Below are 23,260 nucleotides of genomic sequence, written 5' to 3' on the forward strand. Positions count from 1 at the left end.
ATGCTCCCCACCTGATCAAGATGCTTAATCTAGCATATACCAGAAGGAGGTAGCCCAAGGATCTATGTTAAAATTCTGCCTCTCTTATGTACTGAAACAAACCATCCTTACAATAGACCAGATTAAACCATGGGTTACGTATTTTCAAATGCTTACCGAGAAATACAGCCCCCCGCTGCCCTTCCAAGGTTACACAAATGTATTATACGGCGCTGTTTGCAGACCAAATCTATTTTTCAGGAAGCATAAGCATTGCCAGGAAATTCAGAGCGTAAACTCGCTTGTTTGCCAACCGGTATTGCTTCCTCCTTTGGCTATAAAAGTATGTTTGTTTAAAGGGAAAACAAATGAATACGTGTCCTAGAGTCTTGCTTCCTCCACTTCGTCAGCCTTGGGACAAAGGATTTAGCATGGGCTGAGGGAGAAGATCTTTTTGTTACAACAGGAGCCAGCATAGCGCTAGATGAGGTAAGCGTTAGTGCTACAAGCGAGGACAGCTACCCTACACCACCTAGGTACCCCCGAGCCTGCTAGCTCTAGGAAAACATTCTTTTAGGGCCTTGAGGGGGTCCTGCTACAGATATCAGACCTTCCTCTCCATGAGACTGATGATGGCCCAGCCACTTAACATTCACTTTTAAACAATACAGAGAGGTTACATCCGCTGATAGCTTCTGTGCAGAAGAAGCTAGAGCAAGACAGCTTTTTGCACCCCACTCAAGGGGGATGGGCTTTCTTGTGCTCGTCAAACATCGAGTGCCTGGGCTGTGATTGATTGCATGGCGTCCCTTTTGCCCTCCACTGCTGCCCTAGTGTGAGGCCCAGGCGAACCATGAGGTGCTGTTCAGTCTTCCTCTGCACCAGACACAGAAACGAGGGTGTAGCAACTGGCTCCAGGCAGACTGAACTAGTTCGTCTCTGCTCCATACCTTTATATACCAACAGTAACCAACTGACACAGCCAATTACATCCTTCCCTCAAGTCCCCTGGATCCATGCTGGGGGCAACATCTCATTCAGTTAAATAATTTAGGCCATGCCTGTGGCAAGGAGGCCTCTCTTCGGCATTCAGTTACATAAGCCGCTCACTGCATAGCGGTGGAGATTACTGCAGGGAAAGAACAAGCCCCCGTCTGATTCGCTTTATTTCAACTTTTAGCCAGATCAGCATTTCCCCATCCTCCACCTCCAATATTGGCCTTATTCATAATGGCCTAGGACAGTGGTTCTCAAATTTATCTGAGAGCACTCCCCTTCTGTGAGTCTGCAGTACTCTACACACACAGCGCTGCTGCCCCACAAAGTACATATTAAAACAAAACATGCAAACTTCCACTAAACGTTCGAAAGAGTAAGGCATTGATTGAAACAAAGTCAACGATCCATTGTAATAAGAGCTGAAGCAAAACCGTGATTGTGCTCGATGCTCACAATTAAATGTGCACACTGTCATAGCAAAACAGATGAATGTACGGATGGCAATGACTTTGTATTATGCTATGCCAGCTTAAAAGAAATCCATTAAAATGGACAGCGCCATCTGGGGACCTGGAGGAATTAGCTTTGCTGGTGATTTATTGCTGTGGGTAAAATGCATGGGTTAATCCCCCAAAGCTTCTCACATCCTCCCCAGAATACATTCCGTGCTACCCCCAGTTTGAAAACCTCTGGCATAAGACAAGTGACCCGGAAAGAGAATAGCAAAAAGCTGCAAAAACATTTATATATGTGCAAAAACTTAGAGGCAAGCTTCGGTGAAGGGACTAGACAAAATGCTCATGAATGGTATCGTTTGGAGTCGAGGTTTACATTGCTGTTCCCGCCCGCCAAACAGCGAGCCCATGCGCGTGTGTATGGCGTGAGAACCAGAAAGCAAAAGTGACAAGAGGGAAAATGACCATTTTGCCTTCACTGTCCACACTGTTAGAGATCTCAAAAGGAAGCAATCTACAGTGCTACAGGAAAACATAGCCAAGGAGATTAACTTTTAAAGGGAAACGGTCAAGACAAAAAATATTCTTACTGAGGCGTGAAATTGTCCTGTTTTGCACTGTCTCAAAGGTAACTGAAGCTATTTTCTACTCCTTCCCCCACCAGGCATTTCTCATCTTAGCCCTCATTACCTTTTCAGAGCGGAAATCTGTACTGCATTGATGAAGCTTGCCGATCTACCTTTAACTGCACAGCAGGATACCGGAGCTTCAAGCACAAGGAGAAATATCTGGGTTAAATGGGTTTAAGTGTCATGAGTGCTGCATTTTATCATGCTGGACATCAAAACAACTGTCTCCTCCTGCACAACACACATTTTTACTTTTTTTTTTTTTAAATTCTAAACTGAAGTGTTTATTGGAGCATACGCACAAGATAGGGTTTGAAATTCCAGACTACTGTGCACTGTCAAAACAAATTCCCTTGTGTTGCACACAACCTAAAGAGAGGATTTATGAAACGTCCATAAGGAATTGGTTAAAAAAAAAAAAAAGACAACGGAATAAACTTTTTTTTATTCTGCAAAGCAATATGCACATCTTACAAACACAAAATTAATATAGGAGAGAAGTGTCATTACCAAATCTGCTATTAACCATCATGCAACAATACAAGTGAAATGTGTTGTTTTTTTTTTTAAAAATACCATCTTAACCCTACATCACCTGCAGAGGAAGGCTGTAAACCAAGGCTCAGACTTTCTATGTAATGCCAAAGAAAAATGCAACAGAAATGGCAGCTTTCTAACAACAAGAAAACACTTACAAATAGAATCAAAACTGATTCAAGTCATAGTTAAAAAGAAAAAGAAAACAAAAAGGAAAGATCAATATGATCTGAACAACCACTTTAATATTAAGTTTTTACCCTTCTGCTTGGCTGCATTTAATTTTTGTATATTGTGCCTAGGTACAATCCAATACTCGTAAGTATGATAAAGTCTTAGCCTACTGGGTGACCTCACCTGTGTGCTGCAATACCTAGGTACAAAGGGGTAAGTTAAGAATGAAAAATATGCCCTTAATGCTAATCTCCTTGCATTTGTGGGTTGCAATCTGAGCTTAATGTTTATTTGCAGTACAGTTGTTTGTGGGGTTTGACTATGTATTTTTGAAGCTGGCCCCTCTAATTACCAAAACCACCTCCTATAAAAACCTGTTCCCCCAACACATCCAATTGTGTTTTTCTTTCTAGGTAGTTCTGTTTGGGGCTTTTGGGGTTTGACGTTAGTTTGCTGAACTAGAGCATTGATTTTGGATTTATTTCAAGTATCTTTACATGATGATGTAAGTGTTCTCGGGGCATTTTCCGGTACTGACTGTACCAGCACTAACCTCCTTCCGCAGTTATCCATTCTGAACCACCCCTCAGTCAGTTTCAAAGACGAGTACTAAATAAAAGGTGGGGAATGCGTAAGTTAGGAGCAGTAGAATAGAATTTCACTTTAAGCTTTCTACATATTTTTATTTAGTAAATTTACTGCTTCGTTGGTGGAGTTTTACTAGTGAACAGTAGCTTCAACTGAAGATCAGAAGCCTTAGTTATTTCATTTATGGATTTCAAACTAAACGGCTGTCTCTAAAGTTTAATCTTAAGGTATCTGGAGAAAACACATTTTAGTGAAATAACCAATACGCTGTGTACAGCGATCACAATTATATGAGGAACTATTTTCTGAAGAAAAGTGGTTTTATACAATATATAAGATGGTGTGCAGAACACAGCAATGTGCAATCAACAGTGTCTAGACAGAGGATTTTATGCCAACATATCAGCGATTACAGTCTTTGAATTGGATTTATGGTTTCATGTATCACATGGCAGTATGAAACGTATCAAAGAAAAATGTATACACCCACATTTAGAATTGCGCTACCTGACAGGAAAGCTGAAAGATGACATGAAGGGTCATTAAGGCAACCAGTGAGATTTTAAAAGCTGTGGTGGAAGTGTCTACAGGAAACTTCTGTCTTACGAGAATTAAAAAGGTAACTGGAGGACAGGCTGGAAGGAGACGGAATAAGCCAGAAATGGGAAAAAACCCACAGAACAAAAGCAGTCCAAGAAATCAAGTCTACTCTGATTTTAACAATGGACAAAAAGACCAATACAAATTTCTCAGGTAAGGTTTCCCTCAACTTATTCACAACAGGACTAGCCCACTAGTTGTCATCTTCCCCTCAGAAGACAACAGTAGATAAAAATATGTCATTTTCAGCTGCCCTTTAGAGATGTATGGAAGGTCCAACATGAAGCACTTACAATGGTCTTTAAGTTACTATATCTTCCTTTTCCCTTTGTTATTTGCACTTGACCAGGCTCCATGGAGCCACAACTGACTATTAATAGAATGCATCCTTTTTTTTTTAAATCCACTTTTTAGACAGGTTATAAAAAGCTATTTTATACCAAGGAAGTTGCTGATTTGAAGGCTGTGGAGCAGAGGCAAAGTAAGTGGAAAACTTTCCATACAACCCCAATGCAGATCACTGCTCTGCCATTCCAGCAGGCCCCATGAAAAGTGAATCTTAGCACTTTACAATAGAAAGGATTTTAAAATAAGACTTTGCCTTTTTTATTAAATTCTGGATAAAAGCACAAGTTTGTCCTAACTACAGCAATATTAAAATGTGAATATGTATTTCTCTTAAAAAAAATCTAGAAATGTTGATATCTTTTCTTGCAAGCAAGGAGAAAATGGAAAAAAGTATTAAGCCACATACACACACTGAATTTATGTAGTAGATCAGTGGCTTTGGAAATGCAATATTATATCAAAGATGCATACTGTTTCAAACACGCTGTACATATCATTGGGCAAAAACAAAGGGTTTGTATTGTTTGAGACATTTGGAAAGGCATCTTAACCTGCCCAGATGCAGCTAGACAAAAATATCTTGCTCTGACTACGTGATCCTTATCACTACACACATCTATTATCTACACAAACATTCAGCTATGTCCACAGGTAAAGATTTAAAGATTCTCGCCGCACTACTGTGCGGAACAAGTGCGTCATCTGAATATACTTTTATAAATATGTACAAATCAATTACAGGCACTTGAAATGTCTTTGGTTGGAATAAACCAACATTGCAAGATAATGTATTCACAAAGTCTTAAGACCCAGTCTGGGTTCAGCAGGCAATGATTATGGTTCTCAGCCATTTTCAGTAAAAGGAGATGGATTATGCTTCTGACAAAGCAACCTGGAAGTAAAACAAAAAAAATTACAGAATTAAGAGCTTGTGTATAATTGAAATCAACTCTATTTGCACATTACTTATCTCTATGCAGCTAGGACGTCTGTCATTGCCATTCTGAGGACTCCAGGTTGGAAAGACCACCAAAATATATCTGAAGATATTTTGTAATTGGTATTTATCAAATATTCAAAGATATTCAGCTCTTGGTAGGAAGTTTCCCTAATAATGAAGGATAGTACATTGTAGCTTCTTGTTACATAGTTAAATACATCCATATTTAATCCATTAAGCGAAGTGAATGTGTGTATGCGTATATATAATTAGTTTAACTGCCCTTAAACCAACATCAGTATTAATTTTCGTTAATGCTGATTACAACCATTAGAACTAGCTGTGATAGCAATATTTTAATAAATGTATGCTGTCTTCTTGTAATAAGAGAATTTAAGACTATTTCAAGCTGCGTAAGACATACTTGATATATGCCAAAGTGCAAATAATATACGGTGTTGTAAATACAGTTTACTTGATGTTACATGTTAGAGGTATTAAAAAACGCCAAATCACTTCTGCATTTACTGAAGTGCAACTAATACCCTATACTTACAGAATAAGAATCTCTAATTGAAGGATCTACCAGCACTATAGACATACGTACTTGTTAAGTTTCTGAGCACCCGCAGGGCATAGAGGACTATTCTATGCCTTGCAAACAGGAGGCAAAACAGAGGCACAAAGCATTAAGTGATTTGTTCAAGGTCTTAGTGCCAGTGGCTGAGATACAAGAGACTCCAGTAGTCATGATTCTCAATCCTCTGCTTTAGCCACAGATTATACACCCTACTCTTAATCAAGGCATTTAATTGCTGAATGGAATCTTCTGCCTTGTTTCTCCACTACATCCATGGGCTGGATTATACAGGCAGAGAACAAGGCACCTTTTACAGTGCCATTATTTACTGTCCTCCAATGAGATACTAGGTTGGGACAGGTTTCAGAGTAACAGCCGTGTTAGTCTGTATTCGCAAAAAGAAAAGGAGTACTTGTGGCACCTTAGAGACTAACCAATTTATTTGAGCATGAGCTTTCGTGAGCTTGCATCCGATGAAGTGAGCTGTAGCTCACGAAAGCTCATGTTCAAATAAATTGGTTAGTCTCTAGGGTGCCACAAGTACTCCTTTTCTTTTTAGGTTGGGACAGAAGCGAATCATCATTGTATACCAATTAAATAATGTAAACTTTGTATATAAAAGGGATCTTTTCTAATTTCCACCCCCCGCCCCCCATCAATGCTGTATGTATTATCTTAAGTAAACTTACTTTTTCAGGGCAGAATTCTGTATTGCTTTGCCTCAGTTTGCTTGGTCTACCTTTAATAACTGCATAGCAGAACATTGTAATCACCATCACAAAAAGAAAATAACTGGTATGCATGAGATGCAAGTTTATTAGTGAGCGATCATCCTGCACAGAGAAATAAAACCGTTTACTGATTCTGTACATAGAGAAGGCATTTGACATTCAAGCAACGTTTAGCAGATTAGCAAAGAAGCCACTTTCCCAACCTTGTTTCTTCTCAATACAAAGGATTTCCTCTACATTGTTAATGCAGAACTTCTGAAAGTTGAAGGTAGTAAGGGAGCTCTAAGCTTTGGCAGTTAAGGATAACTTACACATTTTCCTAACATTATTTAATTTGCACTAGTGACTGCATTTTAACAACATTCATTACACTACTCTTGCACTTCTCTATAAAACAGTGGCACCTTTAATCAGAGGATTTCAAATTATAAATCTTTAATTAAAGAAGCTGTTAGGCATATTGAGATATATGGAGATCACCACTGAAATGCAGCCATCTCTGACATAGCTACGGCAACTATTTAAGACAGACAAGGTGGGTGACATACTCTCTTTTATTGGACCAACTACTGGAGGTGAAAGACAAGTTTTAAAGCGACACAGAGCTCTCCTGCAGATCTGGGAAAGGTACTGTATCTCACAGCTAAATACAAGGTGAAAGATTGTTTAGCATAAAAAGTTAACACGTATTCTAAGAGACCATTCAAGGTGAAGTGGCCTGTTAATGCCTCTGCAATCATAGGACAAAAAGGGGTTAGTGGGTTACACGCTGTAATAAGCCATAAATCCAGTGTCTTTATTAAGACCATGATTTTTAGCATCTAGCTAAGATATGAATTTAAGCTCTCAGGCATGTCTTTTGAAGGTGTTGTGCAGGTTCCCCAGACCTGAAGAAAAACCTCTGTAGCTTGAAAACTTGTCTCTCTCACCAACAGAAGTTGATATCTTTTGTTAGACCACCTCACCCACCTTGTCACTCTAATATCTTGAGACTAACATGGCTACACCACCACTGCAAGCAACTATTTAAGAATGCAGTGCTATGCAACTCTTTTAGGTCAGCAAGAGAAGACTACCTTATTCAGTTAAATGGACAGGAGGTATTCAGTCAGAATAGAGCATTGACACTTACATCTGGAACTATGACAGTTAATTTGGGATTTAAAGCATGATAGACTTTTCCAATGGCTCCTTTGTAACACCAGAAAGGGTTATAATCTTGTGCATATTTTGTATTTGAGTCCCTGGCTGTAGTGAAGATCTTGTACCAGAGGGTAGCATTGCTGTACGTCTCAGGAACACAATGCGGTGGCTGACTGAGGATAAAAAAACAAAAACAAACAAACAAGCAGATGAATTGCCATTTTCAGTGTCCTGTATGGCTGACTTTCAGAACATAGTAAGGGTCATTCTCTCTTTGAACAGTGTAAACAGTGTATTGTTTTTATTCAGGATCATCCCTAGTGTAATGGCAAAATATAATGCTAAAGGAAAAGAAAATCTAGAACCGATAGCAACATTAAACTTTCATTGCAATCTGTTTCAAAAAGTCAAACCCCCCGTCATTTAACGAGAGGAGTATGTACTAGGTTTCAAAAAAACTTCTGATATTTTTAATACAGCTTTCAGGTGAACCCACCCCAAGCTCTAGAAGAGAAGGGGGATAAAGAACGAGAACTTGGTGTGCCTGATCCACAGGTGTGTAGAGAAGACAAGGGGAAAGTTTGTTACCATCAGGAACAAAGTAGTGTGGCACTTGCCTCACCTAACACTCCACCTGCTTTGGATTTTACTGTTTTGAGGGTGTGATTTTGTTAACTGAAGGATTCCATCCAAAGAACAGATACAGCGCAGGCAGTGGTAATGTTAGCTTCCCGGCGCTGACCTGGCAATGCCACCTCAATGCAAGAGAGGCATTCACTCGCCAATGCCTATTCAGCCTTGTCCTCTTGACACAGTTGTTGAAGTGGGGGGAAGTCAATCATGATACCTTCTTTGTGAACACCCTTCTACTGCTGAAGAGACTGAGACCAAACTCATTAGATACAGACCAGTTGCCAGAAAGAATCAACTTTTGGTCACCAATGATCTGAGCTTTGATCAAGCTACCTACTTAGAGATAATAAATAATACGACCACCTAGCTTTTAGATAGCACTTAAAGGATCTATATGCCATCCCAATCCCCTGAACCATCTGTTTCCCCATGGTATATCACTTTAGCTGTATTCATTGTTCCATTTAAAGATATTACAGTTTAAAGAAGGTTTTCAGAAAACATTTCTCTCTCTTACAACAACCGCAGTTTGCTTATGTTGAAGACAATCAGCATCATTTCTGAGAGGCTTTAAAGTAGACATGACTCAGGCTAAGTTGGCTCTGAACTGGCCCTTTTCAGCAAGTTAGGGATGCAGAAGTCCGGAAAGCCCTTGAATACTTTTGCACTTTTAAAACCAAAGTGATGCTATTTTGAAATGAAGGAAAAATTGATATTAGGACATCAAGTACTAAAATGAAACTCTGCAGGTGAACACAACTAGGAACAGCCATACCTGAGGGGGGAGGTATAGCTCAGTGGTTTGAGCATTGGCCTGCTAAACCCAGGGTTGAGAGTTCAATTTTTGAGGGGGCCATTTAGAGATTTGGGGCAAAAATTGGGGGTTGGACTAGATGACCTCCTGAGGTCCCTTCCAACCCTGATATTCTACGATTCTATGATCAGACCAGTAATCTACCCAGCCCTGTATCCTCTCTTTGAGGGTAGCTAAAACCAGACAGTTCAGAGAATGGTGTAAGAACCCTGCAGTAGACATATGTGGAATAATCTGACCCCAAATAGGTCTCATCCTGGTCTCTAATAGTTAGAAACTGGTTTAAACTTGAAGCACAAGGTGTAAATATCCTTCCAACATGAGAGTCATTATTAAACAGTTGTAACTTTATCTGGATAGTTTCAAAACTATGAGTTCTATAGTTCCTGTCCATAGTTCCTGTCCACATTCCCTGGATTGTGGCTAGAACTCCACCACCACACAATAACGGGAGGCGGGGAGGGAGAAAAGAAAGAGAGAGATGGAGCTAAACAACATCCAGGGAAATTCTACTGTGTTAGTAAGGTCACCAAATGTCTTTTCAAAACAAACTGGACTTTATACTACTAAAGAGAGAATGTATCACTTACTTCCAAAGTCAATGTTAGAGAGTCATGGGGAGCATAAGAAAAGCATCCAAAGCATTAAGAGAGTAGTGGGTACATCTGAGGTAACCCTAAAAACAAATAATTAGAAAGGCACTTACACTGTGACAGGAAACACATTGCTGGCTGCTGAGACAGTCATACAGGTTGTAAATACCACCTGCTCACAGTGACCATGGAGAACACAGTCATCTGAATTCCAAGCAGCAGGCAGGGTGAACGTAATATTTATCTCCTCGTGGGATTCTCTGCCTTTTAGAAAGAAAGAAATTGTTGGTATGATGAGAGCAGTAACAGCAACAAGTACTAGGAAAAGGCGTGTGGTCGATTGTATTTTTGTGGACACACAGCTTTGTGGCCATCATCGCGGGAAGCAAAGAAATATCTGGAAAATTACAGACTCCCATTTCCCCTCCTGCCCCAAACCACCCAGTTATTAGCACTGATGACAGTTTTGGACCTGGTCCCATGACCATTGGGCCTTTACAAGCTTTTGAATTTAGAAAACCTCTCTATAATTGTGCATAATCCGGCCACTGTCTGCAACAATTTTATCAGTAATTACATCTTCGAATTTTAGCCCTTCCCCTCCTAAAACCTTAGTTCATCATCTGCTTTTTCTGCAGTTTAATTTTTACTATAGAGAAATCCATGCAGATATAACTGCTGAAAAGCGCCTTAATATGCACAACCTCATCAATAGATAAAACTATAAGAGATAAGATTAAACCGCTGGGTTCTCCAAATGATAAAACTGTAGGTCCCCAGGGATAAACCAGATTTGATATGCAGATTAAAACCAGGTGGTTTGATCAACAGAAGTTACACAATATCGTTCAGGAAAGAGTAGAGAAAGTTGCTGTAAGCAATAGAGATTTTTAGTTGTGGCATGTGTTTGCTATAGGATATTTCAGGTGCAAGCCACCCTGATGTTATAGCACCACTGTAAAATTAAACATGCTGAACTTCAACTCTAAACAGTTCCTGTAAACCACTTTACAAAGTCTCCACAACCCACTGACTTGTCTGTCTGGCCAGGCAAGCCAACAGAATAGGTTAGGATTCTTTCATCATCTTAGCATCACTGGAAAGTTTTACGATCGTTCCTTCTTTTCAGCAGCTTTATCCTGAACGAGTTTGTATTTTAGATTTTAAATCAACAAGAGGTTTTCAGTTAATGTACAGCTGGATCATTGATGCAGAAGGATTCACCACCACCAAAACCGATGGACTGATCAGCAGCACTCAAGTGTACCCTGCATAAGCAAGAAGCAGCTTTTCCAGTTCAGAAATTTGTTTTGAAAATACTTTCAAACGAATGTGACTGGGCTGCTGGATCTTTTTTAGATTGCAAAGTAGTGTGTATATATTTGACTGTACATACATCTTCCCTATTACCCCAAATACAGGGAAAAGTTACTTTTTGCCAAAAAGGAGAGAGACAGGCTCATGATTGTGAAGTACTGACAAAAATTTTAGCAATGCACATAATGTCTAAGCCAATGATTCATTTCTTTAGTGACGAGCTAGATTTTTATATTCCTTCTTCAGACATTTGTAATATTAGAAGTGTAATTATTATTCACTCTTGGAACAATCAAATTTTGCATACCTGAGAGTCCAATCTGATGCCCCAAAATTGTGGAACTTAGGTGTGTGACATTACGGGAATACCCGCCAAATGGTTTGAGTGGGTCCAGTGTCAGAGTGATTGTCACAGAGATGTTTACTGGACCAGAGTCCTCAAGAGTCTGTGGAGATTGTGTAGAAGATCTGGCTTGTCCGCTAGTCACTGTACTTTCTGGAGTTGTGGTATCATTGATGAGATGTTTTAAGGTTTCATTCTCTGATGTACAGAAGTCCAAATCATTAAACCTCAAGAGGAAAGTATTCCAGTCCTTTAAAAAGCGAGACAAAAATCTAGATTAGATGACAGATTAGATTAGCAAAATTATTCGGTACTGTCACTTCTTCAAAGAGCAGTTCAGATTTTTAATATCTAGTTTTAAATCTATATTATTCCATGTCACCAAGACAATCTGAATCCTACCCTCCATTGAAGTAAGCGGCAACACTCTCAATAGGAGAAATATCTGATGCTTGTGTTTGTTTGTTTTTATAAATCAAATGCCAATTCTGATTCCCACTTCACCCCACTGATCAATTACTCATTTTCAAAGCTATAAAGAGCATGGTAGAATAATACTCTCCTCAGAGCTACAAATGAAATTAATAATGTTGGTGTACTTACATTAACTTTGTTTAGTGAGGAGCCCTGGTCTCTCTCATACAGAGAGCTCCCAATGAAGTTTAGCTCACATACTTTTATCAAAATGCACTCAAACTATGGAACAGTTTTGCAAGGTAACTTAAAACAAAGATCAGAAGAAGTTCCATGAATCAAGCCATTTGTTAGAACAGAATAAGGTTAGCAGTTGCAGGGGGGAGTCTTACAAACACATTCTCCTAATGAGAGAGCATTAATTTCGCCTCCCCCCCGACCCCGTCAAATGAATTGTATCGAGATTATTCCTTGCAAGGTAAATGACTGCTTCTAGATTAGAGATTAAAATACAGTAATGCAAATGAAAACAATCAGGTCCTGTGCACTAGCACAGGAGAAAACATACAAACTGTTAAATAAGCATAGGTTTCAGAGTAGCAGCCGTGTTAGTCTGTATTCGCAAAAAGAAAAGGGAGGACTTGTGGCACCTTAGAGACCAACCAATTTATTTGAGCATAAGCTTTCGTAAGCACGAAAGCTTATGCTCAAATAAATTGGTTGGTCTCTAAGGTGCCACAAGTCCTCCCTTTTCTTTTTGTTAAATAAGCATGTCCCATCACAAAAGCCAGGAAGTGTGTTACTGCAGGATGTCAGTATACATATCTTATTATACCATACCTCTGTCATTTCCGGTGACTTGATCTCCTTGATTTTAAAGAAATAACCCAGTGTCAGAAAAGCTATTGCCATAGCGCTTACACTGATCATAAAGACCACAAGAGGAGGGCGACTGCTGATGTAAACCTTCAGATTCTCCAAAGGGTTTATGTTGAACATTATTCTGATTAGATCCACCTGAAAATGGAGAGCATTAGAACAGAGTGACACATAGGAAGAACGTGATTTTTTCCAAGAGATAATTTAAGTCAATCAATCAACAGAAAAATGTGGTTGCGGATTAAACAAATCTAAAAAAAATTCCTCGAAAAGGTGCCAGATTTTGTTCTCCCAACCACTACAATTTCCAGAAAGAATGGAATTAACAGAATCAAACACGCTTCCTATTACTGACAGCCAATGAGAATCAGTGGTCCATACAGTTCTTTATTTTATTTCCTTGACTAGTCACCCAGCATAGCATACACAGCTGTATTTGGATTCCATAAGAACAGTATTTGAATTAATAAGATTATAATGGAAATGTAGTTTCAATGAAGCCCACAGATAAGGTCTGCAAATTTCCAGTTAAGTTATTATACTTCCAAACTTAAGACAAAAGCCTTTAAAAGCCATTTTAAGACCCAGCTGTACCAAGTGTGAAATAGATGATGGCACTTTATAAGTGAGAATTATTCAATGTAGCTGCAAAGTACTGTTCCACTTTGAAAAGCGATCTGGTTAGAGAAAAGCCTCATGAAGTTATGCATTTGGATCTTGACCAAATCTGATCAGTTTATCAATAAACCAATGTTTTTTCTAGCCATCGGATGTGCAAACTGGGATCTGAGACTCAGGCTGCAACACTTCCAGCTGACACGTCAACTAAAGTCCTGTTATCAGAAACTCCATTTACTGAATGAGCCAGAAGATTCATCTCTCCGTTCATTCTCCAGCATGAAAAGAAGTACAAACTTACTTGAGTCAGTAAATTAAGCAGATAGGACTGTGAACACACAGAGTGACACTTAAAATGCTGCATCAGCACAATTGCACCAATGCAGCTGCATTGCTGTAGCACGAACATGAAGACACTCCTACGCTGACAGGAGAGCTTCTCCCATCAGCATAGTCAATCCACCTCCCTGAGAGGCAGTAGCTATGCTGACAGGAGAAGTCTCCTGTCGACATAGCACTGTCTGCATGGCGGGGGGGTTTAGGTAGGTATAACATCACCACCCAGGAGGGTGGATTTTCCAGACACCTCTGCAATGTAGTTACACTGAGATAGGCCAGGTCTACTCTACAGACCTAAGTCTACTGCAGGGGTAGTCAATTTTTGTCAAGATCCAAATTTCTTAGTCAAGGTCCAGACTCCAGAGAAGATAACAATAATACGTAAATAAAAAGATTTCAGGGTTTGTTCAAAAGCATATGGCAGTCCGGGTTTGGCCCATGGCCGTGATCTGCCTATTGACTACCCTTGGTCTACTGAGTTGAAGCAGACTTTCCATTTAATCCTATTGATTCTCCATTTCTTTTGAGTTTTCCTGTCTTTCCATTATGCAAGTGAAGGGGATTAAGGTCTATTGGAATTACTCACCCCCACCCAAAAAGAAAACAATGCAGTCAAGTGTTAAAGTGCAGCTCTGAGGCTCTACTTCAGAAACTGCGCAAGCAGAGAACACCACAAGCAATCCTGTTTCCTTTATTTGCTTTACCTGTAGTCATGCTAAAATATCTTAATCCTTAGAGTACACAGAAGGAAAGGAAAGGACTTTTGTCTAGAAACCAGTGCTGCCCATCCGAATTTTGAGCAATTGAAAGATGCAAACCAAGCATCTCAAGAGCATAGCACTTTAATGGTTATGACTCAGCAATCCAGGACTAAAACAAGATCCATCTCTTGGGAATTTTCATTAAGTCAGGGATTCTGCTCCCTGCAAGTTTGTGTGCCTTGTGCTCTCTTGTTAGAAGCACACGGTACGTATGATCCATACAATAACTGCAGCTTTTCACATCAGTATTCCTAATATTTTACTGGCCTACACTTTGTCATCAGTTTCTTCTAGGAAGAAAAAATCACTTTGCTCCAATGGAGACAGAAAAGTTCAGTGAGGAGATTATTGCATTCCTCCAAACATAGCAGACTTTAACATACAATCTCTCTCTCTTTTCCTTGGTACAACTTTTTAAAACAGGGTTCATTTCAGAGTGCAGGATCGTATCCTGGGTGCACAACCTTGCTCCACTAACTGATTTCTATCCACTCCCCAAAGACTAAGGTAACCAGCACCATTGTGCCAACAATGATCAGTAGCAGCACTACAAGCATCTAATGGTAAAAATCCTGTGTGTGGGTGGGCAGGGGGAGAGGGATATAGGAAAGAGCTATAGAGAAGGAAGTGGGAGAAAAAAGGAAAGAAGAGGTAGAAAGAAGAGAAAGCGTATCCTACCAGAGCCCACACTTCTCAGAGACACACAGCGCTACTGCTAGAAAAGCTAATTAAGGTGTCAAGAAAAGGCAGGTGCAATAGGGGAGGGCTGAATTGCCTCAGATAAGAAAATTAATTGGGTATGACCCAATTCTAAAGTTCTGTCTCCTATCTTGTCACTGGCAGGACAGGATTCCATTTCAGCAAATTTCTGAAATTTTTTTTTAAACTAGGGTTCATCACAAATGTCAGTCTAGAAACACTGGAGACATGTTGAGATGGAAACAGAGCAAAACAAAAACCAAGAGCAGAGTTGTATTCAATGTTTCCTTCCATATTTTCTTATTAAAAAAACCCACCCAGCAAGAGGCAAGGTTTATTACAGCATTTAATCAAAGCTGAATGTTACCCAGGAGCAAATACAGTATTGCAGCTTACTGTAAATTTAAGGGACCGTCAGCAATTTCATTAGAATTCTGGTTTCCCCAGGGGTTTCTTTTCAGTCAGCCACCAAAATGGATGTGCTAAAACTCATTAAAACAAAATCTGCCCAAATATTTTTTGTTGCTAAAAGAGCACCAGCTTTTCTGAGGACTTGTTGCCAAACATCCTCCTAGAACAGTAGTTCCCAAACTGGCGTTTGTGAACCCCTGGGGGTTTGCGAAATGTTACAGGGGGTTCTCACGAAAAAGTTCCCTAGTGGCAGACAGAGCTGCCCCTAGGAACACCGGGCAGCACGGGGACAGCAGCCCACAGCCCCTGGAATTCCAAGTGCTAAGCGGATCAAAGCAAGCATATCTATCACACTGAGGAGATTTAAACTTCAGACTCCTTATAAGAAATGGAAAGGGAGGTGGATATTTTTTGCCGTTTTAAAAATTAAATAGGCAGCTAGTGCTGTTTTTTAAATTATTATGAAGAACAAGTTTAAGCTTTGTTGTAACGTGCGTTGTTTGCCTGGACTGCTCAAGACCTGAATGCTTGTGTAGGAGGAACGATTTAAGTTGGCTTCTTAAATCCCTTCATGCTGTTTCACATCTGATACTCCTTGATGAAACCTAGGAGCCTTGTCCTATAACAGACTTATTCAAAGTGATACAAGCTACGAAAGTGAGATCTTGAAAGAGTGTTGCCATTTTCATAATGTAATAAAAATACTGTAATGATAAATAATAATAATAATAAATAGTGTGTAATAAGCATATCATAAAAACAAACTTTATATGTCCAAGATCAATGCTTTTATAATTTATACTCAGGTAAAGGAGAAAATCCCTGGAAATATTCATTTTTAAGAGCAGGTTCACAAGACTTGAAAGGGGTTCACAGGTTGTTAAAGTTTGGAAACCAAACTGTCCTAGAACTTTGAAAACAGTCAGGAAGTGTTATAGGATGCTATCTCCAAAGGATAACAGGCCCTTTGAGTATTTACAACAAAACCTGTGGGTGGTTAATATCAGAGGTGAGGAGAAAACCAGCAATTGCACGTGCTCAGTGTATCAAGACTCCTTCATATACAAATCCGTAGTAACTTCGGAATGATTCCACACTCCTGATTGAAACTATGGAGCACAGCACCTAAACACAACTAATTTTTTCAGTGAGGAGTCCTTGTGGCATCTTGGAGACTAACAAATGTATTTGGGCATAAGCTTTTGTGGGCTAGAACCCAATTCATCGAATGCCTGGAGTGGAAAATACAGTAGAGAGGTATAAATACACAGCATACGAAAAGATGGGATTGCCTTACCAAGTGTGTGTGTGTGTGGGGGGGGGAAGGTCAGTGCTAATGAGCCAATTCAATTAAGGACTTTTGTAGTACTAATGAGGCCAATGTAATCAAGGTGGCCCATTTCAAACAGGTTTCAGAGTAGCAGCCGTGTTAGTCTGTATCCATAAAAAGAAAAGGAGTACTTGTGGCACCTTAGAGACTCTAAGGTGCCACAAGTACTCCTTTCCATTTCAAACAGTTAACAAGAAGGTATGTATCAGCAGGGGAAAATTAGTTTTTGCACTGACCCATCCACTCCCAGTCTTTATTCAGGCTTAATTTGATGGTGTCCAGTTTGCAAATTAATTCCAATTCTGCAGTTTCTCGCTGGAGTCAGACTAACACGGCTACCGCTCTGAAACCTGTAAATTTTCAGTGTCCAAATATTTCTGCCACAGACTAATATATTTATATGCATTTCCATCGCCATGAGACTTTTTATGAGTGGGTGTAACCTACTGGTTCAGGCAGGGACTGGGCATCAGAACTCCTGAGTCATATTTACATCTCTTTCGAAAAAGTGCATCAGAACCTCTAAAAAAAGGAGGACTTGTGGCACCTCAGAGACTAACCAATTTATTTGAGCATAACTTTCGTGAGCTACAGCTCACTTCATCGGATGCATGTAGCTCACGAAAGCTTATGCTCAAATAAATGTGTTAGTCTCTAAGGTGCTACAAGTACTCCTTTTCTTTTTGCGGATACAGACTAACACGGCTGCTACTCTGAAACCTATCAGAACCTCTGTTTTGCTACCAATTCTAGTTCTGTTCTGCATCTGTCACTGGCTTGCTGTGCGACCTTGGGAGAAAGTCCCTAACTCCATTACATGAATTTTACAAATGATTAATCTGAGGAACGGAACTACCTCAAGGCATTGATGAGGCTTAATTCAAAACACTTTGAGCCTCACAGGAACTGTGCTAGAAATGTGCAAAGTGACAGCATCAGGTTTCTTTTTTTTAAGCTAATAAAATTTAAAGAGAGGCTCCAATGGCAGGTGAATGCACAGTCCTTGACTTCTCTCCACTGTGCCTAAACCTTGCAGGATTAAGGATATGCATACTATTTTGCAATCTACATACTATCTCAAGTACAACCGGATAAGTAAAAATTTTCAGTCCAGAACTTCGGCCTTGGATCCAAATCACTTGGCTTTTGTCAATACCTACATATACTCTAGACAAAAAACTGTATTAAAATTGAGTTAAGTTACTAACATGCACTCTCCACCTTAAGGACACACACACACACACACACAAAAGTTACAGGGATGTTGTAGTTAACCCAAAGCCAGGCAGGCATTATAAAGATAAAATCCCAAAGGATCAGCAACATACACTGCCTGTTGCAATTGCTAGGTATACCAGTGGCTTCTACAGTGCTACTCTGGAGACTGATTAATTTCAAGACAATCATTCATTTTAATAATTCTGAACCTAAAGGCACTGGAATGCTGAACAAAAAACCACCAATAAGTAAGGTAAGTCTCCAAACTGACATACAAATTGATTTACTGCAGCAATGAAAGCAGGTTATAAATTATCAACATTCCCTCTTCCTATGGGAATTTCAGAACTACTTCTTGCTACACTAAGAAAATATGAAATTGAGAAAAAAAAGTTTTTACCTATTAATTTGCATAGTTTTCTTATTTTCTCTTTCACCACTGATTTTAATGGGAGAAAACTAAGAATTTAAGAGTTCACAGATGTTTTTATTCATCCTGTTAGAATCACATCAGCTCCCAGCTGAATGGCTTCAAAACTTGTCCCAGTAACAGACAGCAAGCTGCCTGGCAGAGGTGTCCCGAGAGCCTTACTTCAAGGCTCTGACATTGACTGTAAATTTTCCAGTGCCCAGCCCTTTCAAACGTTCAAGTTACCCTCCCACTCTTCTGTGTCCTGGATTTAAAAAAAGAATAATACAACAGGAAACAAAGAAAAACACTAAATGACATCCGTCTTTTTCACAAAGTAAAGAACAAGACCAGGAATCAAGACTTGTTGAGTAAGACCCATGGATTTAAAAACCTAATTACACCACCAGCTAAGATCTTTACATCACAACAGCCAAATATAAACAGACATTTTGTTTTATTAGCAGCTTAAAGTGCAGCTCAGCATTCAGAAGAGATGTTTCCATATCTCCAGCTGCACAGTTAATCTCGGCCCTTTCTAGGCTCTTCCCATGTTTCCTTATTTTCATGAATCATTTAGTGTCTTTACGATATTAATGGAAACCAGTAGTACTTCTGCAAAACATGCATTTCCAAAATGTGACACACACACACCCCCCGTTAGTAATTTATGGCTAGATTTCACACTGGCCCATGTCAAGTTACATTTGCTAGCTGATCTGCACATTTTTGTTAAAAATTACTATGGGTCCAATTATAGTATCAGACCCACCAATGCAGATTTCAATGGATGTCTATGTGGAAGTGGGGGGAGGGTGTCCACGCAAGTAGATCCAACTGCAGAAACTGAACCTATACTTGCAGAGTGCAACAAAAAGCAGGTTTACCATAGGGTATTTAGGGAAAGCAAAAACAAAACTTAAAGAAACTTCAAACTTGCAAAGAAACAAGGAGGTGGGTTTATGATCACTTACCTGCCCCTCTTATCTCTGCTATATTTAGGCATTCAGCATATAACCACATAAAGTGTTTGTTTAAAACATCAAAAAAAACCCAAAAAAAACAGTGGACAGTTGTGAAGGAAACCGAGGACACGGTGCAGCAAAAGAACAAAAAAAAATAGCTAAGGTGAAAAACTTGGAGAAAAAAAAAGAGTCAAAGAAAGAGTACCTTTCATGTCTATATCCTGTTTCACGCAAAGGTCTCAAAACAAACTACAACTTAACTTTGTTAAACCTCAACTCCTAAATTAAGCAGGCAAATACTGCCTCCATTTTACAGATGGGTAATCTGTGGCAAAGAATAATGTATTGAAGGCTACAAAAAAGGTTAGTATGAGGAACAAAACCCAGGAATTGTGACTCTCAGTCCCATTTAATGCACTAGTCTGGCTGGTCCCCTAAACAGAACCTGCAGTACACAATTGTTTTGCAAGGAGAGCTAGGGTGGGGAGCAGCAGAACTGTGTCATCAAGAAATCCTATTAAGTGCTAGTTTACCCAACAGACCCCTAAAATTCTGTTTTATTTGCCCAGACATGTAAATGTTTAATTAAAAAAAGTCTCAACTCCTTTTAACAAAAAAATTGTAAGCTGCTCATATTGAAAAGGAGTCCAAAACTGCCAGAACACTCAGTGAATCACTAAAAATAGAGCCGCACTATCAAAGTACAATAATCGTTCAGTGGCAGGGGTATTTTTCAGATCCTGTCTGTTGCTGGATGCATCTGGCTTAGCCAGATAACACAGACGTCTGGTTGTTATTGTCTTCAGATGCATGTACATCTCTGATTTTTTTTTTTAAACTGCAGAAACAGTTTCCATTTTACATAGTTGATTAAAAAAAGAATTTAAAATGGAAAATGAGAATCACATTTCCCCAGCAATGATACCAATCCTCCAAGTCTTACTGAAAGCCTGTAAAGAATGGAACTCACCAGTGCCACCCTCTCAGAATGTGCCTCAAGAGACCATATCTAGAATCAGAGATGGTCTCCAAGGCCAATTCAATCCTCAGTCTGTATACCCTGTCTGCCAACAAAAGGTGCCAATTGATATGTGGACACATGCCCACTAGAAACTGGATTGAAACCATTTGGTCATTTCACATAGGCCAGTGAAAAGCCGTGAGATGGTGATGATATTTACTTACTATAGCAACCTAGCGATAAAAGGCTTAGTGTCCATTTCACAATCCCCAGAATTTAACCTGTGGGGGTTTTTTTTTTTAAAATGCATTTAGGTTTTATTATGAAAGGCAGCCCTAAATTGTACACATCCAATTCTGAACTTTAAGCCACCTAACTTTTCAAAAGTTTGACATCGACCTGAAAAGCAACCCTACTTAGATTCATATCTGGACTTAGGACTTATTTACACAGGGAAATTTATAGGCACAATTATACAGCTTCAGTGATACCCGTATAATTCCAGGGTTATAATTATACTAGTAAAATTTCCTTAGGTAGGCAAGCCTTTAGAAACAAATTAAAAGAGGGGAGGAGAAGAGAGGAGAAAGAGTTGTTTTGTAATTTAGTCCTTCCCTCTACATTCAGGAATGTTTCCCAGGGTATCCGTAACTATGATTATGAGACGTGGCTCAAATTCAAATCTATGTATCTAGCAGCCTTGTTTCAGATACATTATCTTTTATAAGAAAATTCTGGCATACAGCAACATCTTCACTTGTATGAATTAACAGCAAATCAGTATAAATAGCATATGTGTAGTAAACAAAGTAAACTAATTACAAAATCACTCAGAATCTGAACCAGCTTTTGTGGCCATTCAAGTTATTCTTTTTACTAATCGATCACGAATCCGCAGAAGTAGTTCAAGCCTAAAATATGGAAATCCAGCTAAGAGCAACCTAACCTTTATTTTCGTGATTTAAGGGCGACCTCAAAATACCAGGTAAATCAAGTCCTGATCATTAATCCCCTTTCTGTAAAGTATGCAGCGCAAATACATGGACATGGAGATTAACAGGCCTGAAGCTAGAGGCAGAGGAGACCTAGTCAGCTCACTCGGCCCGTGCTCGGGGATCGGCGGAGGATCCTCGTTACCAAATAGCTCGCAGCGGCGACTCCTGCTCCAGGGCTGCAGCGGGCCAGCGGAAGGCGGCCGTTACACAACAAGCCGCAGCGCTCAGGCGGACACCGGGGGGGGGGGGACCCCGTTTGACACGGGGCCAAGCTCTGCCCCCGCGGAGCTGCGAAACCCCCGAACGCCCCACCCGCTTTTCTCTCGCCGCCGCCGCCTCTCTCGGGGGGACGGGGGGGGGACACAATTCACAGGAAACGTTGGGACCAGGCGGCTCCCCTCCCATGCCAGCGGCGGGGCTGGCGGCACGTGGGGGCGGGGCCGCCTCGCCTCGCCTGCCCCGCCCCGCCCCGCCCGGCCCCCGCCCCCGCCCCAGGGCGCAGCTCACCGCCAAGGCCCGCGCCCGCCTCGGCGTCTCTTACCGGCGGCGCAAGGGGAAGAAGCCCCCGGGCGGGGCGGAGCAGGGCGGGGCCCGGAGGCGGCGGCCGGGCTCACAGGCGGCGGGGCGCCTGGCCCTGCACCATTCTCCGGCCCTGCGGGAGGCTGTGGCCAGGCGGCTGCTCCGACGCCCTGCTCCGCCGGCCTCCCTCCCTCCCGTCCCGCGGCTTCCGGGGACGCAGCCGTCACGTCACCTCTCACCCCCAGCCAGCCGCGGACGGCGGCTCAGGGGGGACAAGATTCCCTGACGGCCAACAGGAACGCCGCGCCCAGCCCCGCCCCGCCGGCCTCCTTCCCCCTCGCTGGAAGGGGCGGGGCTTTGAGAGCTAGGGCAGCCCCGGTAGCGGGAGTGGATAGGCAGAGGGGGGGCTCCCCCAGTAGCTGGGGGGAGGGGACTCAGCCAGGGAGGCCCCCAAAGCTCCCCCAGTGGCGAGTGGGGAGGGGGCTGAGCCAGGGTGGCCCCTAAAGCTCCCCCAGTGGCTAGTGGGGAGGGGGCTGAGCCAGGGTGGCCCCCAAAGCTCCCCCAGTGGCTAGTGGGGAGGGGGCTGAGCCAGGGTGGCCCCCAAAGCTCCCCCAGTGGCTAGTGGGGAGGGGGCTGAGCCAGGGTGGCCCCCAAAGCTCCCCCAGTGGCGAGTGGGGAGGGGGCTGAGCCAGGGAGGCCCCCAAAGCTCCCCCAGTGGCGAGTGGGCTGAGCCAGGGAGGCCCCCAAAGCTCCCCCAGTGGCTAGTGGGGAGGGGGCTGAGCCAGGGTGGCCCCCAAAGCTCCCCCAGTGGGGAGGGGGCTGAGCCAGGGTGGCCCCTAAAGCTCCCCCAGTGGCTAGTGGGGAGGGGGCTGAGCCAGGGAGGCCCCCAAAGCTCCCCCAGTGGTGAGTGGGGAGGGGGCTCAGCCAGGGTGGCCCCTAAAGCTCCCCCAGTGGCTAGTGGGGAGGGGGCTGAGCCAGGGAGGCCCCCAAAGCTCCCCCAGTGGCTAGTGGGGAGGGGGCCGAGTTAGGGTGGCCCCTAAAGCTCCCCCAGTGGCTAGTGGGGAGGGGGCTGAGCCAGGGAGGCCCCCAAAGCTCCCCCAGTGGCTAGTGGGCTGAGCCAGGGAGGCCCATCAGGCTCCCCCGGGACTAGTAGGGAGAAAGGGAAGAGAGCCCTATAGTCTGAGCTTACCCACAGGCTTCCTCATGGAGGCAAACGGGGAGACTTGGTCAAAACTGGCCCCTGAATGCCCTCTGGCAACTAGTGGGCACTGCGGGGGGGAAATCGACTCCCTCAGCCCCTGCCCATTTTCAAAGGAGGGTACAGGCCGTGTTTACAGTG

At 41.9% G+C, this 23,260-nt stretch overlaps 1 protein-coding gene across 4 annotated transcripts; it reads right to left on the minus strand.

Annotated features, from left to right (window-relative positions):
- Positions 1-2,488: 2,488 nt before the first annotated feature.
- TMEM248 (transmembrane protein 248) lies at positions 2,489-22,177 on the minus strand. Of its 4 annotated transcripts, none has more exons than XM_073315061.1 (7): positions 21,910-22,177; positions 12,658-12,834; positions 11,368-11,653; positions 9,857-10,007; positions 7,693-7,876; positions 6,519-6,662; positions 2,489-5,417 (listed from the first exon to the last, which is right to left on the minus strand). In XM_073315061.1, the coding sequence occupies exons 2-7, from the start codon at positions 12,814-12,816 to the stop codon at positions 5,385-5,387; spliced, it is 957 nt and encodes a 318-aa protein (XP_073171162.1). In that variant the 5' UTR covers positions 12,817-12,834; positions 21,910-22,177; the 3' UTR covers positions 2,489-5,384. The 4 variants fall into 4 exon arrangements, with proteins under 4 accessions (XP_073171162.1, XP_073171158.1, XP_073171161.1 ...); XM_073315057.1 differs by having other exon boundaries at positions 21,944-22,176; XM_073315060.1 differs by lacking the exon at positions 21,910-22,177 and adding an exon at positions 21,545-21,852.
- Positions 22,178-23,260: the final 1,083 nt, after the last annotated feature.

Source organism: Lepidochelys kempii, chromosome 17 (assembly GCF_965140265.1).
Source record: "Lepidochelys kempii isolate rLepKem1 chromosome 17, rLepKem1.hap2, whole genome shotgun sequence".
NCBI lineage: Eukaryota > Metazoa > Chordata > Testudines > Cheloniidae > Lepidochelys > Lepidochelys kempii.

Bases quoted from the DNA above. Each gene is read 5' to 3' on its own strand.
- TMEM248 (XM_073315061.1), bottom strand. From the start codon at position 12,816: ATGTTCAACATAAACCCTTTGGAGAATCTGAAGGTTTACATCAGCAGT. The intron at 11,654-12,657 runs GTATGGTATAAT...CGCTTTTTAAAG, and splicing joins AGTCACCGGAAATGACAGAG to GACTGGAATACTTTCCTCTT. The intron at 10,008-11,367 runs GTATGCAAAATT...TCTTTCTAAAAG, and splicing joins GCATCAGATTGGACTCTCAG to GCAGAGAATCCCACGAGGAG.